Here is a 15,666-nt window from a genome sequence, read left to right on the forward strand (position 1 = left end):
ATCCACTGGCTTAAACATCCACTCTTTCACCACCGGCGCACTGTGGCTGCAGTATGTACTATCTACAGGATGCAATGCAGCAACTCACCAAGGCTTCTTCAGCAGCACCTCCCAAACCTACGACCTCTACCACCTAGAAGGACAAGGGCAGCAGGTGCATGGGAACACCATCACCTCCAAGTCACACACCATCCTGACTTGGACGTATATCTCTGATCCTTCATTGTTAGGTCAAAATCCTGGAACTCCCTAACAGCATTTTGGGAGCACCTTCACCACACGGACTGCAGTGGTTCAAGAAGGCCCACCACAACCTTATTGAGGCCAACTAGGGATGGGCAGTAAATGCTGGCCTTGCCAGCGGTGCCCACATCCCAAGAATGAATTAAAAAAAACTACAATAGCAACAAGAGCTTTCAAATCCTCTAAGGTCAAATGACCCAAAAGCTACTTCAAGAAAAATGTCTCCAAAAGCTCTATACAGCTTAGGATCTAGTGTTTAAAGTGACCTCCTCAGGACTTGTACTGCCCATGGTTGGTGGGTGGGAGCAGGAAGTGGTGTTAGTCAGTTGGTAAGGTTGGAAAATGGTGTTGGCGTTATAATGTCATCATTTGAATATATTCATGAGGTTGTTGCCTGTTTCAGACAGTAGCTCTGATCACCAGGAATTATGACTCCAGGAAAATCTGGCAAGCTGTAAAAGCAGCAGGAAGTGCGCATGAGGAATAAAACAGGTTATTTTCCACCTACCACTGCCCCATTTTTGAACGCAAAAGGGACAGTAAAAAGAGTCAAAAATGTTTGAGCGCATTTAATTTGATGCCATAATTTGCGGTGCAAAAATATCATTCGTTGAATGAAAAAGTAACCAAATCATTTGGATTTATTGTCTTCAAGACATGCAACACCAAAATGCTGCACACTGTTCCAAAACTGAGTAGTTTAAACGCTTCAAGATGTTGATGATTCTCTTGGAAAAGTCAGTTTCCTTTGCTTCTAGATGGATACTGGGAAATTGTGGACTAATCTATAATTAAATACCTCCATTAAAAAGCAAAACTAGAGCTGCATACAATGGTGGATCAAATAAGTGTAGAAATTCATATTTTGGAGTTGAAGATAATGAATCTGTAATTTCAAAAACCTGCAATGTGTTTTACATTGCTTGCATTTTAAATAGGAAAAATTGCATTCATTACTCTTTCTGCTAAATGTGGTAGATTAAATTTCCTAGCAGAAATGAGCTACTCTGTAATTTTTGTGCCTCATTCTCTTTCTCTACATCCCACCCTTGTAAAAAGATTACATATACAATTAGTTCCTTTCACTGTATGGCATGCTAGCAGTATTAAAAATTATCATTGTCTAGAGAATTTTAGTTCTCTATATTGTTGTCTAATATGAAAATTGTAGATTGCAGTGAGTCAGCTAACTTGTAATTGGAACAACTTGTACTGCAAATGTAATATTTAATTCCAAAATTGTTTTGCTTTTCTGAAACATTTATATAAAAGATGCTCTCATGCTGTGTTGTTTAGGAAACCTTATTATCATTTTTATATTTTCAATTTCTTCCTTACTCTCAAACACCCACCACTGAGCTGAACGGGTGAGCAGGCAACATCTCCCCAGGCTTCTGCTAATGTAGTCCTGAAACTGCTGATGACGAAGAGCAAGAGTGGAGCAGGGCGATTTGCCATCTTATTTTCTCTCCGTCCCAATGAGGGAATACCTGCTGTCTGTGCTCTACCTCCCCTTCCTTGCGCCATCAAGACCAGAACATTGCCACTGGGAAAACTGCAAACTTGAACTCACACCCTACTTGCTTGGAATCTTTCTATCCATCTCTAATAAGAGCGGGACTCATTTATTGGACACATCTTTACAGAATTTTCCAAATTAGAGGCATACACTATACCTGCAATTAGATATTCTTTCTTTCCACTTGTTTCAAGAATGACTCCGCACACTGCTGATGAAGTGGCAGTGACAATATATTCAATATTGTGCTCTGGTCCTTTGAACATCTGTGAACAATGGAATTTGCCTGTTAAGTCAGTGTAATTCAAGAAATTGAGAGTGTAAATTTGTTAGAACAAAGGTAATAGCTTGTAAGCAGTGGGATGCAGCGATTAACTGTTATCCATTTAAAAAGTCACCAATTTTGATACTCAATAGACCCCGATTTGTAAATGTTTTCTTCTTGTACAGAATTAAATCACAAACATTTTTGATTGATTTTTCTAGTCCTCTAAAGATATGCATACTTCAAAATGTTTGAAGATTAATTTATAATTTGCTACTTGTTCCAGATAGATATCAAAAAAGTTCTACTTGGATGATTTTTTCAAATGAACTTCAATCGAGATTTTCAATGTTGTCGAATCACCAATATGGTATGCAGTCAATTCAGTGACATATAAAGCATTTGTGGAATCACCAGCTAAGCTTATATGCATGAATTTAAACAATTGGCAAAACAAACTCAAATAAATTACCCAGGATATCTTTTCCACTGTTTATATAACAATGGGAGAAATACCCATTTTCTTGATCATTTACAACCTGCTAATGAAATTGAGAGAATACATGGTTTTCAAAATGTGCGATTCTTGAGAATGGATTTTCTGATAGTGAATCCTCTATGCAGCACCTTAGACTATTATTGTTCATCTTGACATTTTCTCATAACCCTGCATATCCAGCATCATCAGGGCAGTTTCTGCGAATATGAAGCTCCCAGATCTTAGGCTTAACTCTAGGTAATGCCATATGTGAACGATCGGTCTCTTTTTTTGCTCTCCAACTGAGATTGCTATTTTTAGATAGTGATGTTCAATATGCCTTACACACATTGTACTAAAGGAATTTAGATTTAATTTTGTAGCTGGGCGAGTGCTCTCTTCCAGACAAATTTCCATTACTGCTTAGTGTTCTGACCTCCAATTCTTTGTTAAACAGTTTGCCTCTTCATTAATGAACTGGAACTGCGGCAAGTCAGAAATTTATTAACTTTGGACTGTTTCCTACAATGAGTTTTGTCTTTTCTTGCAAAGTACTTGTATGAGTTGAACTGATCACTTGAATTATAGAATCATAGAAAGGTTACAACACAGAAAGAGGCCATTCGGCCCATCGAGTCTGTGCTGGCTCTCTGCAAGAGCAACCCAGCTAGTCCCATTCCCCTGCACTCTCCCCATAGCCCTGCAAATTTTTTCCCTTCAACGACTTATCCAATTCCCTTGCGAAAGCCACGATTGAATCTGCCTCCACCAACCCCTCAGGCAGTGCATTCCAGATCACAACTACTCGCTCTGTAAAAAGGTTTTTCCTCATATATTTAACTGATTCAGTTCCAGGGAATCAATACATGACCCGCCTACTTAATGGTGTTAATAAAACCTGTGTATTGTATGGATCCATAGTATACTGGCTTCACACACTGGTACACTGGTGTTTTAGTAAACACCACTCTGCCCATGTCTGTGCAAGTAGTACTCCAAGTTTTAAAGAAAGCAGGGTGCACCTATGGTTACTACCAATATTATGCACTTGGAGTGGCTGAGATCTCTTATTAATTAATTGAAAATGCCCTCATGCTTTGAGATATAATGGATGCTGGGGAGAAGTCAGCATTCTAAAACATTTTAAAACACTGCACTGCCCACTATTCCTGTATTATTAATTTTTACATTTAAAAAATACTGGCCCTGAATTTCCTGCCGTTACAGTGCCAAAAAATAACTCCATTCACCAGCAGGTGGTGTAGTTTGGAAATTTCCTGGGCAAATTCATTTGCATATGAAGTGGCATTAGTTGTGGCATAATAGCATTGTAAACGCGCTGTGAGCAGTGTAGACCCCAGGAAATTTCAGTGCAGAAGCGCAGCCTCTGTCAAGACTATATCAGAGCACTCGAGGACAGCAGGGCAGGCTGCAGAGATTCTTTCCTCGACCCCTTTGCATTTGTTCCACTGAGAGCATCTCCCACCTTCATCCAAAGTGCCTCCTGGCAGAACCTTGACACGTCATAGTGCCCGCAGCTCCCTCCCCTCGGGCAGTGCTGGCTCCTCGTTATCAAAGCTGAATCGATGGCCTTCCTTCAGTGCAAAAATTGTGCAGAGTGCAGCATGCGATGACCATCCTAGTGACCCTTTGAGGTGTGTCCTGCAGCTCTCCACCTGATCTGTCCAGGCTCCAAAATGCTGCCTACGCCCTCAGTGGAGACTTCAGCACGGCTGTATGCCTCATCTCAGAGAAGCCATCCTTGGCCATTGTTGTCCTCAAAGAGGTCAGCGAGTATAGAATGGCACAGAATGAAAGTATTGTGGCAGCTGTTAGCATGCACATGCAGGATTGTCTGGTTGGCATTGCAGGCAATCTGAATATTCAGTGAATGGAACCTCTTCCCGTTCACGAATATTAGGGGACCATCTTTTGGCGTCTTCAGTGCCATGTGGGTGGCATCCATGGCACCCTGGGAAATCCAGTAATGCGGTAGAACTCCCTGGCTCTCTCTCCATCTCTCTCCATCTGCCGCCCAGGTGTGATGACAAAGTGGATCTACACTCTAGCTCTGCTGAAGAGTCCGTCCTTGACCTGTTGAATGGCTGCCATGACGGTTCCCTGGCTGATGTTGCACAGATTCCCTGTGGCACCTTGAAAGGATGTGGTGCCAAAAAAAATTCAGGGCAGTGGTCACTTTCATTTGGACAGACAGAGCGGTTCTGGCAGTGCAGTGAAGCTCTTTGCAAAGAGGGCGACAGATGTGCAATGGCAGCCTTGGGCAATCGCAATCTTCGAACAGAGAGTCCCTCAAAGGATTTCTGCTGCTTTTGGACACATGATCGAGGATATTACCTGGTGGGCTGGTGTCTGCCATATTGTCTCATTCTCCTTAGCTCCACATGCTGCTCTTACTAGTGCGCCTCCATAATGATGGCATAGAAAGGTATGCCCAATGGGAATCCCATATCTGCTTCAAAGACCTTCTGACCATGTGGAAGGCTGGATGCAGTCGGGGGTTAAAAAGTGTAGCGGTGAGGTGGGACTGCAGGAGCAGGGTGACGTACAGGTCTCAGAGCAAAAACCGGGTTGAAAAAAAAACGTTTGTGAAGCCAGAAATCAGAAAAAAAAGTTTGTGGACTCCAAAGCTCAAACTCTTCACGACTGCTTGTATTTGGTGACTGGGGGAGCAGCTACCCCTGGTTAATATCGGTGTCATTTAGCTGTGAAAGCAGGACATTCTCATGCACAGCGCCACCAGGTGATTGGTACTTCGATGCAAATTAGCCCTACGGGGCTTGGGTGGGCAGATTTTCAAAGCTGTTAAAAAGATAGATACAGCAAAGGCTATGGGCCCCGACAACATCCCGGCTGTAGTGCTGAAGACTTGTGCTCCAGAACTAGCTGCACCTCTAGCCAAACTCTTCCAGTACGGCTACAACACTGCCATCTACCTGACAATGTGGAGAATTGCCCAGGCATGTCCTGTCCACAAAAAGCAAGACAAAATCCAATCTGGCCAATCACCGCCCCATTAGTCTACTCTCAATCATCAGCAAAGTGATGGAAAGTGTCGTCGACAGTACTATCAAGCGGCACTTACTCACCAATAAACCTGCTCACCGATGCTCAGTTTGGGTTCCGCCAGGACCACTCGGCTCCAGACCTCATTACAGCCTTGGTCCAAACATGGACAAAAGAGCTGAATTCCAGAGGTGAGGTGAGAGTGACTGCCCTTGACATCAAGGCAGCATTTGACCGAGTGTGGCACCAAGGAGCCCTAGTAAAATTGAAGTCAATGGGAATCAGGGGGAAAACTCTCCAGTGGCTGGAGTCATACCTAGCACAAAGGAAGATGGTAGTGGTTGTTGGAGGCCAATCATCTCAGCCCCAGGACATTGTTGCAGGAGTTCCTCAGGGCAGTGACCTAGGCCCAACCATCTTCATCTGCTTCATCAATGACCTTCCCTCCATCATAAGGTCAGAAATGAGGATGTTCGCTGATGATTGCACAATGTTCAGTTCCATTTGCAACCCCTCAGATAATGAAGCAGTCTGTGCCCACATGCAGCAAGACCGGGACAACATCCAGACTTGGGCTGATAAGTGGCATGTAACATTCACGCCAGACAATGACCATCTCCAACAGGAGAGTCTAACCACCTCCCCCTGACATTCAATGGCATTACCATCGTCAAATCCCCCACCATCAACATCCTGGGGGTCACCATTGACCAGAAACTTAACTGGACCAGCCATATAAATACTATGGCTACAAGAGCAGGTCAGAGGCTGGGTATTCTGCAGTGAGTGACTCACCTTCTGACTCCCCAAAGCCTTTCCACCATCTACAAGGCACAAGGCAGGAGCGTGATGGAATACTCGCCACTTGCCTGGATGAGTGCAGCTCGAACAACACTCAAGAAGCTTGACACCATCCAGGACAAAGCAATCCGCTTGATTGGCGCCCCATCTACCACCCTAAATGTTCACTCCCTTCACCACCGGTGCACTGTGGCTGCAGTGTGTACCATCCACAGGATGCACTGCAGCAACTTGCCAAGGCTTCTTCGACAGCACCTCCCAAACCCGCAACCTCTACCACCTAGAAGGACAAGGGCAGCAGACACATGGGAACAACACCACCGGCACGTTCCTCTCCAAGTCACACACCATCCCGACTTGGAAATATATCGTAGTTCCTTCATCGTCACTGGGTCAAAATCCTGAAACCCCCTACCTAACAGCACTGTGGGAGAACTTTCACCACATGTACTGCAGCGGTTCAAGAAGGCGGCTCATCACCACCTTCTCAAGGGCAATTAGGGATGGGCAATAAATGCTGGCCTTGCCAGCAACACCCACATCCCATGAACGAATAAAAAAAAAATGTTTGTTTAACACAATAACGGTGCAAAAGTAGCGCAATGTACTGAAATGCAAATTTCCTCAATCATTTCAGTGTTAAAATGGCATAAATATGGTGTTACTGTCAAAGATTGAGGAATTTTACCCCCATTTTGTACACTGAAGAAGTTGATTAATTTTGGCTGTTTGAACATCAGACTCATTTACATTAAGAATAGTTCTAATGATTGGGTTTGGGTTGTCCGATACACAGCATCTCAGCAACAAAGTAGTCTTGTGCTACCAAAGCACAATTCTGAATTCAGTTCAGGGAATTATTGTTTGAATTCTAATTAAAATCAGAACATGCACAGAACATTAACCACAATGTAAAGTTTCTGTTTTTGCTGTAGGTACCTTTATCTGTTTGATCTCATACTGGATCTTATGGATAGGATTTCCATAGATGTCGTTCCCAGAATTCACTTCTTTGCTTGCAACCACTTTTGCCCTGATCACTGGTTTAAAAAAAAAGATAGATTAATTAATTTTCAGTAAAAACAAAAGTAGGAATATAGTTGAAGCAAGGATGGAGTCAGGAGGGGCACTTTCCCATCTCATTAGGTCAAGTAGAATTCCTGGAGGAATAGCTTTGGGAAAGAAACTTCCACCGCAGTTAATAAGTATTTGCATAAAGTACCAGCGGTATTATAAAATGAGCAGATCTCCCATGGCACTGCTCACAGTGGATCTGTTTTAAGGACAGAAGAATTATATCTTGGGACCCACATATTTTTCAGTTAACAAAAAGCGATTGTGTGTAACTTGGTGTCACACTTTAGGACCACAAGGTGTAATTGCAGTGTCCACCTCAGGTCAATTAGAAACAATTAGTCTTAGCAGATTCTCAAGTCAATGAGAGATCAGATTGGCTTCAATTTTTAGATACCAAATGGCCTCTTTCTGTGCTGTAAGGTTCTCTGCCATACATACTTACACACGTCCGAGACCAGAGAACAGGCAGTTTATTAAGTTTTCTGTAGGAGTCTATTAAACAAATCCTGGTATCATTGTAAATTCTTCAAATACATAAACAATGTTGATTTTTTAAAAATCAAAACACCTGTCAGACTACTCAAAAATAATGAAGTTTTCTATTTCAACCAATATACGAATTGGATTGGTTATGAATATCAACCAACAGGCAGGAAACCTTGATTTCTGCCCACAAGCAAATATGCCCTTGAACAGATTACAGTAAACCTTTTTACTCAAGAGTAGAAAAACTAAAACAAGAACACAATACTGATTAGAACTGTTTGTAAATTTCTCATATTTCCAGAGTAATGCTTGTTGTAGAAGGCTTTCTAAACTGGTTATAAGATGCTCTCTGTACCAATGTAGACCAATGCTGCTTTTAGAGTTGGGTGAGCAGATAATAGAGTTGTACTGTTCCACTTGGTGGGAGATTTTGCTGATCCATGACTTTAAGGATCCAAAGATATACCAATGCATAAAACGTTTTGGAATTAATGTGCATTGTGTATTCTCTGATGAAAGTTGTGGCTCTGGTATGTATGCAGCACTACCCATGTGAAACCACTGCTTAGGAGGTAGTCTCACTGTTAGTGCTGCTTTCAAAATTGTGTAGGTACTATGACCATTACAGCATGTCTTCAGCATGGACACAATGGGCCAGAATTTGCTGTAGCAGGGCATCTAGTTAGACTTGCTCCGACAGCTTTCAGCTCAAGACATTTTTGCCCACGGAGTTGCTGAAGGTGCGAGCTGGTAACGGCGTAGTGAGGGAAATGGGGCATGTGGGACCTAAGAGAAGAGGGCAACCAACAGAGTATCTCCTTAACCCAACAGATTGAAGGATTGAGAAATAAATAGCAGAAGGACTGAGAAGGAAGTGTAAATTAGAGAGGGTGAATTCAATGTCAAATCAGGTACAGAAAGAAAGAAAAAAAAAACAGAAAGGAAAAAAGTAAAAACATTTTTAAATTTAAAATTTGATATTTTTAAAATCTCCAACAACAATTAGTACCTAAAAGAATGAGACTCCACGCTTGTAATGAGACTCCACACTTTTCATTTTCAGTGCCAGAGAGGTTGATCGGCAGTAATTAACAATTATCATGTCGTTTAAAGGGTATTTACGCTTCAAATGACAAGACTTAACTTTTTGCGGTGGGTTCAGTTCCCAAGTACTGCACAAATACAGCAACTTCACAACGTTCAATGCATATCAATGGTGAGGCAGGCAGCAAAATGGCATTTTCACAAAGCTAATGGCGGAGCAGCGCAACCCGGACAGCAACATTTGGATATTGGCATTTAATCGCGCACCTGCTCCTCGCCTGCAGTTGCTGTACCATTTATGCATGAATATCACCAACCACCATTAGCCTCACAGTTACTTTGACAGCAAAATTTGGCCCATTAAAAACACAGCATAGTGCTGTTGGCAAAGATGCAGCATGAAGGCAGTACAAATAGACTTGTGGCTTCTAGTTCATCTATTTTCAAGTGAGTTACAGTGACCCATTACCACCTCCTTTTTGCCTTGCATCAGTATCCCTTTTGTCATTTAATCACTCCTGCCCTCCACCCTTCCTTTTTGTTCTTTCCTCCCCCTCCCCACTTCTTTCCCTGCCTCTGTACTTGCTTATAAACTGTTAAATCTCTAACTTCTTCCAATTCTGACAAAAGGTCATCGACCTGAAACGTTAACTCTGTTTTTCACTCCACAGATGCTGCTCAGTATTTCCAGCATTTTCTGTTTTTATTACATAGTTTTATTTACTTCTGCCTGAAATTATTAAACCAAACTTTTGCTAATATGAATACTTAATGGACGGAACTTGCTGCAATAAATGTTAGCGACAAACGCCATTAAATAGTCTGCTGCACTCCCCACAGTTTGCTGGGAACAGATTAGAACACGCCGCAGAGAGCAGCGCAGTGAGTCAGAAGCGGTGCAGCCATTGTCCGATACAGATCCAAGGGGATTATGTCCGCTTTCGTAAATAATCAATCATTTAAGGAAATTGGGCATTTAGGCATATAAAAGAAGTTTTCCCCCCTAGCTACACACACACCAAATCTAGAAAGAAACAGTAGTATAAATGCAGGAGTTGCTATCGTTCTCACCAGTAAATGTTTTACGTGGCACCAAAAGGACTTTCACCTTCTAATTTATTTTAGTTGGTAAGATAATCCACTGGGCACATTTTGCTGATAAGATGTGACATTCTGATGCCATAAAATCCTCTTGCTTAACGAGGCTTAAATTTTAACTCGAAAAAGCTCAACATCGAGAGCAACTCCAAGTGGCAGTGGCGTGAACACTGGCTTAAATGCAACTGCCATTGAATTTAATGGGGACAGGGCTATGGTAATTAGCTGTTCAACTTTTTCAGCAAGTGTCTGTGGAGCATTGAAAAGGTCCCAGCAAATTATGGTGTGGAGTACATGACATAAGTCACTCACAATTTCCTGGAATTTTTGCACCATAATAATGGCGTACGCCATGGATGCGCCGTTACCATGTTGCAAAATTTCAGCAAATTCAGGCCCAATATATTTTTTTAAACCAAACTAATATCTGGTGCAAATAGGACTATAGATATTCAGGGAAACGGTTCAGTACTTTAGTTAGAAAATGAAACGTCATGGAAAACAATTATGTAGAATGAAGCACTTTGAATGTTAAATACTCCTCACTGAAAGGCTGGGTTTCTGAAAACTTTCTCCTACCTAATAATCCATTACTCTGTTTTGTAAGCCAAAATGATGTGACACAGAGACCCACCAGGATAGATTTACACTGTTGCTGCCTGGAAGGTAAGCACTGCCTGGGCGGAGTGCAAAGAAGAAAATCTGGCAGGGTGGTTCCCACACCCCTTTATGGATTTCCCTTCCATTCTGTTAAAAGAAAGACTTGCATTTATATAGCGCCTGTCACGACCTCAGGACATCCCAAAGTACTTTACAGCCAATGATGTACCTTTGAAGTGTAGTCACTTTTGTAATGTAGGAAATGCGGCAGCCAATTTGCGCACAGCAAGCTCCTACAAACAGCAATGTGACAATAATCAGATGATCTGTTTTAGTGATGTCGGTTGAGCGGTAAATATTGGCCAGGCCACCGGGAAGAACTCCCCTGCTCTTCCTTGAAATAGTGCCATGGGATCTTTTACATCCACCTGAGGGGGCAGACGGGGCCTTGGTTTACTGTCTCATCTAAAAGGCGGCACCTCAGACAGTACAGCACTCCCTCATTACTGCACTGGAGTGTCAGCCCAGATTTTGTGCTCAAGTCTCTGGAGTGGGTCTCAAACCCTCAGCCTTCTGACTCAGAGGTGAGAGTGCCACCAACTGAGCCACGACTGACACTGTTACTGATGTGAGAACCTCCCCGTGAGAATTTCCTTTCCGTGATACGCCCAGGCAATGTTTACCATCCAGGTGGCAATAGCAAAAATTTATCCCACCATCTCCCCACTGGAAAAGACTCAGGAGGTTAAATTGAATGTGGCCTGAATCCGGGCGCGAGCATCGCGGTCTGTGATTAACCTGCGCCCGGTGGTTCCGATACAGGCAGCACGAGACGTTCATGCTGCCTGATCACTTATCTCACCGAAGCGCGGCAATAAGACCTTGCACCAGGTTTGCACTTCTCACAGCAAGGCGGGGGGGGGGGCAAATATTGCGGGATTTGCTCACACCTCTTAAAGGCAGGTTGCACCTCTTACTTGCAAAAAAATAAGATACGAGTCTGCACGACATTTGAACGGAGATCAGACATCACACAGATAAAGCAAAGATGCAGGTCCCATCCCTATGTTTACAAACTGTTGAGTTATGTTAAAACATTGAATAGATTGTGCACTACTAAATCCCACATCCTCCAATCTGCACGCCAGACCTCACCAATCTGAGTTTGTACCAGGCCTGCGAGGGTGCGTGCACCAAGGTTCTCTGCTGATGCACTAGAGGCTGTGGTGCAAGAGGTATACAGAAGGAGGGGCATCCTATATCCGCAGTGGTGGGGAGGGGGGGGGGGGGCAAGAGGCCCTCCAGACATATGCTCAAGAGGCAGTGGGAGTCAGTAGGGGACAAAATCAATACTAGGCGCATAGCACCACAAACATGGGTGCAATGCAGGAAGAAGTTCAATGCTTTGACACGAGTGGTCAAGGTGAGTGAAGCCAACTGTCAAGTGGCATCTCCTACCAACTGTACCACTAGCCACATCCACTGCTCCACACACTACACCCCCATACCAACAAACTGTTTCAATCAGTACTCTTCCAATCAAATGCTTCCTCTCACCCTCACGCATTACCACTGTTGCAAGCTGCACACCCACAACTCACAGGCCACACACACTGGCAGCTATTCAACCATGACAGGCACATCACCCAAACATCCTGTAGGACACACACCGACACACGGCCAGCTTTCTTGGAGGAGAAGGTGGCGCATAACAGGAGGCAGCAAGTGACAGTGGCATTTAGCCCCTCGAGCCTGTTTCGCCATTCAATGTGGTCATGGTTGACCTGTGACCTAACTCCATATACCCACCTTAGCCCCCTATCCCTTAATACCCTTGCTTCACAGAAATCTATCAATCTCAGATTTAAAATTAACAATTGAGCTAGCATCAACTACCGTTTGCAGAAGAGCTTTCCAAACTTCTCCCACCCTTTGCGTGTAGAAGCGTTTCCTAACTTCACTCCTGCATGTCCTGGCTCAAAATGTTAGGCTATGTCCCCACATCCTAGTATTCAAGTATACGAGACCTCCAAAAACAGGTATGAATGCACCAGCAGCCAAAAGCAATAATCCATCAACTAACCTGTAAATCCTGCATGATTCCTTTAAATAGTGCTCCAGGCCATCGAAGACATGTTCAGGTGTTCGTGGTTAAGACGATGCATTAAGTGCCAAAATCAGCGTTGCACACTGACCTAACACACTGTCCCGACTTATTTGCTGCCGGCGTTAGTTATCTGCCCGTGTGAGAAACCCACTACCAAGATGGCATTTGGCGCAGATAACGCTAGAAGTGTGCGTCTGCATCCCGGACGCCATTTTGGAACTTCAGGAGGCTGCGCAGCGCCGAAACAACAGGTGCTACACGGCTGAATTTCCAGCCCTCAGTCTAATGTATCTAATTAATCAGTTTCCAGTTAGCTCCAACTGATCTGAATGGGGAATCTGCAACCTTCCTAATCCTGAATGCCATTTCTGAATCTCAGTTCCGCCTTGCACATTGGCCTTTACAACGATAATATAGGGGTTTTGTTCAGAAATGATCAGCCAGGATGTCCTACAAAGGATAACTATAGATTTATAGCCAAGAGGAAGGCCATCATTAAAAGACTAAGTATTGCATGTTTAAATGCTTCTTTGAATTTTTTTTTCAAAAGAAATGCAAAAGGGACTTGGCAATATAAATCATTTTAAATAGAGTTAATGCAAAGAAAGAAAGACATTCAAAAGAAAGAATGGCTAATTTATTCAACATGTGAAATAAACCAGATACCTCATAGGTGACAGATGCTTGAATAAGTTATGACGATGAAGTAGGGTGGGAGGAGGCTCGTGTGGAGCATAAACACCCACACAGACCAGTTGGGCCGCATGGCCTGTTTCTGTGATGTAAATTCTGTGTAATTCTTTGCAATACATGTTATCATGGCTGTGAAATTACACCTTGGGTTAATGGGAGGAACACTGGACATTTGCCTGAAATTCCTGCAGGCTATTTTAGCCAAGGCCCTAACCTATTTATTTTAACTGGATACCTCTACCACTAAAATATCAGAAGGAGGAATTTCAGACCTGATGTATTAAGTGTTGCTGCCTATTATCCCAGACTGGAATTTTTCATGGCTTATGAAGTATTACATTCTGGAAAAGAAATATTATGAACTATGTATTCACTATTGTTGATTTTTTTTATTATTCAAAACTATTCTGCCAGTAATGGGCACTTGGGAAGCCATTTTTCAATCTTTCTTTCCCCCTAAGGAACAAACTGATTCATTTCTGCAGAATAACAGATTTGGTGTGTACGTGTTTCTGGGCAGCACTCCATGTGGCTGGAGGAAGGGAACAAAGTTTTGCTGCTGACACACTGTACACATACCCATGGGGGTTCCCTCAACTTTGGTGTACCATCGGAATTCAAATTTCCATTGCAGATTTTGGGCAAGATCCAGAAAACTGCTGATTTTGCTAACTCTTTGTCCAACATAGAGAAACTTCTAGTTAGTTTTTCACTCTGTCCAATATGAACTAAAACTGTGTGATGGAAGAAGTCCCAGCGTAAGAACATAAGAAATAGGAGCAGGAGTAGGCCATACAGCCCCTCCAGCCTGCTGCACCATTCAATCAGATCACGGCTGATCTTCAACCTCAACTCCACTTTCCGGCCCGATCCCCATATCCCGATTCCCCTAGAGTCCAAAAATCTATCCATCTCAGCCTTGAATATACTCAATGACTCAGCATCCACAGCCCTCTGGGGGTACAAGAAGAGCTAAATGTAAGAGAGGATGAATTTAATTGTCTCCTCGCCTTTTTTCCAACCAGTGTTGATCTTCAGCTTAAAATGTCACAAGTCACAATTTGAAGAAGTTAGGAGCCAGAGTTTGAAGGTTTTTAAAACTTGACTATATCAGGGATGCATCAAAGCAGTCAATAGAGTGCATACTGCAGTAGAAATGATTGAGGCTGATGGATTCAATTAATCACATAAATTTTACTGAGGAAAGCATGTCTAGAAACATTTTTAAATTAACTTAATTTAAAATGATGTCTTCCATTTTCATATGACAATGCAGGTTAACTCGGTGGAGTTGGAAAATAATAACGCAAGAATACCTAGAGAGAAAATATAATTGCCTCACCCTGTAAAATGGTGGAAGCCGCACTAAATGATGGATTAGATTACAAACTTGGGCCGCCTGACGTAAGGAGCATGGTAGCGGCCCAAAAGTGGCTTATCGCATCGTCTTTTACGGCACCTTTTGCCGCTGCTACCTTCTAAAAATGGCCTCTCGCTGGCCAGCTGAAGACCTCGCCTGATTCAGGCAGTAGGCCCTTTAAGGATGCAAACCTTTGACGTACATGGGACCCTGGATGCCATTTTTGGCCAGAACTGGGCTGAGCACGTTCTGCCCAGTTTCAGCTGGTAGTCCAGCCAAAGAGGAGCGCTCCTCTGGATTGCACAAAAACAACCTTGGCTATTGCCATCCGGGTCTGCTCCTAACCTACCTTATTTCACCCCCCCCCCCCCCAAGAAAGAACGTGCCTCTGGGCTGCCTCTGCACAGGCTCAGAGCTGGCGGGCTGATCCTAGGCATTGGTTTTCTGCCCGCAGCCTGCTCGGGGTATGATAATGAGGCCCGGCCCGCAAAATGAACTCTAAGAGGAACTCAGTATCTGAGTGATGTTTGGTACTCTAAAAATTTAAACACACTTTTAGATTTTAACCTATTAATGTTTAATGATGCCCATATGGGTATGGTAGTGTCACGGTTATGTTGCTGGACTAGTGATGCAGAGAACTGAAGTTAAATCCCACCATGGCAGTTGAGAATTTGAATTCAGTTTTAAAGAAAAAACTCTGGAAATAAAAAGCTAGGATCAGTAAAAGTGACCATGAAACTGTCGGATTGGCGTAAAAATCCAACTGGTTCACTAATGTCCTTTAGGGAAGAAAACCTGCCGTTCTTCGTTGGTCAGGCCTATATGTGACTCCAGTCCTACACAAACGTGGTTGACTCTTAACTGTCCT

The 15,666-nt window shown here is 43.2% G+C and overlaps 1 protein-coding gene and 1 pseudogene across 1 annotated transcript in view; both read right to left on the reverse strand.

Moving 5' to 3' along the window:
• timp2a (TIMP metallopeptidase inhibitor 2a) overlaps nucleotides 1-15,666 on the reverse strand; it is a 51,374-nt gene that overhangs the window by 10,867 nt on the left and 24,841 nt on the right. Inside the window, exons 2-3 of the mRNA XM_068004026.1 lie at nucleotides 7,270-7,370; nucleotides 1,920-2,028 (exon numbers count right to left, since the gene is read on the reverse strand). Coding sequence (XP_067860127.1) covers nucleotides 1,920-2,028; nucleotides 7,270-7,370 — 210 coding nt within the window. The remainder of the gene's footprint in view (nucleotides 1-1,919; nucleotides 2,029-7,269; nucleotides 7,371-15,666) is intronic.
• Nucleotides 4,145-4,973, reverse strand: LOC137341431 (putative nuclease HARBI1; annotated as a pseudogene).

The sequence above is a fragment of the Heptranchias perlo genome, chromosome 23 (assembly GCF_035084215.1).
Source record: "Heptranchias perlo isolate sHepPer1 chromosome 23, sHepPer1.hap1, whole genome shotgun sequence".
In the NCBI taxonomy this organism is placed as follows: Eukaryota; Metazoa; Chordata; class Chondrichthyes; order Hexanchiformes; family Hexanchidae; genus Heptranchias; species Heptranchias perlo.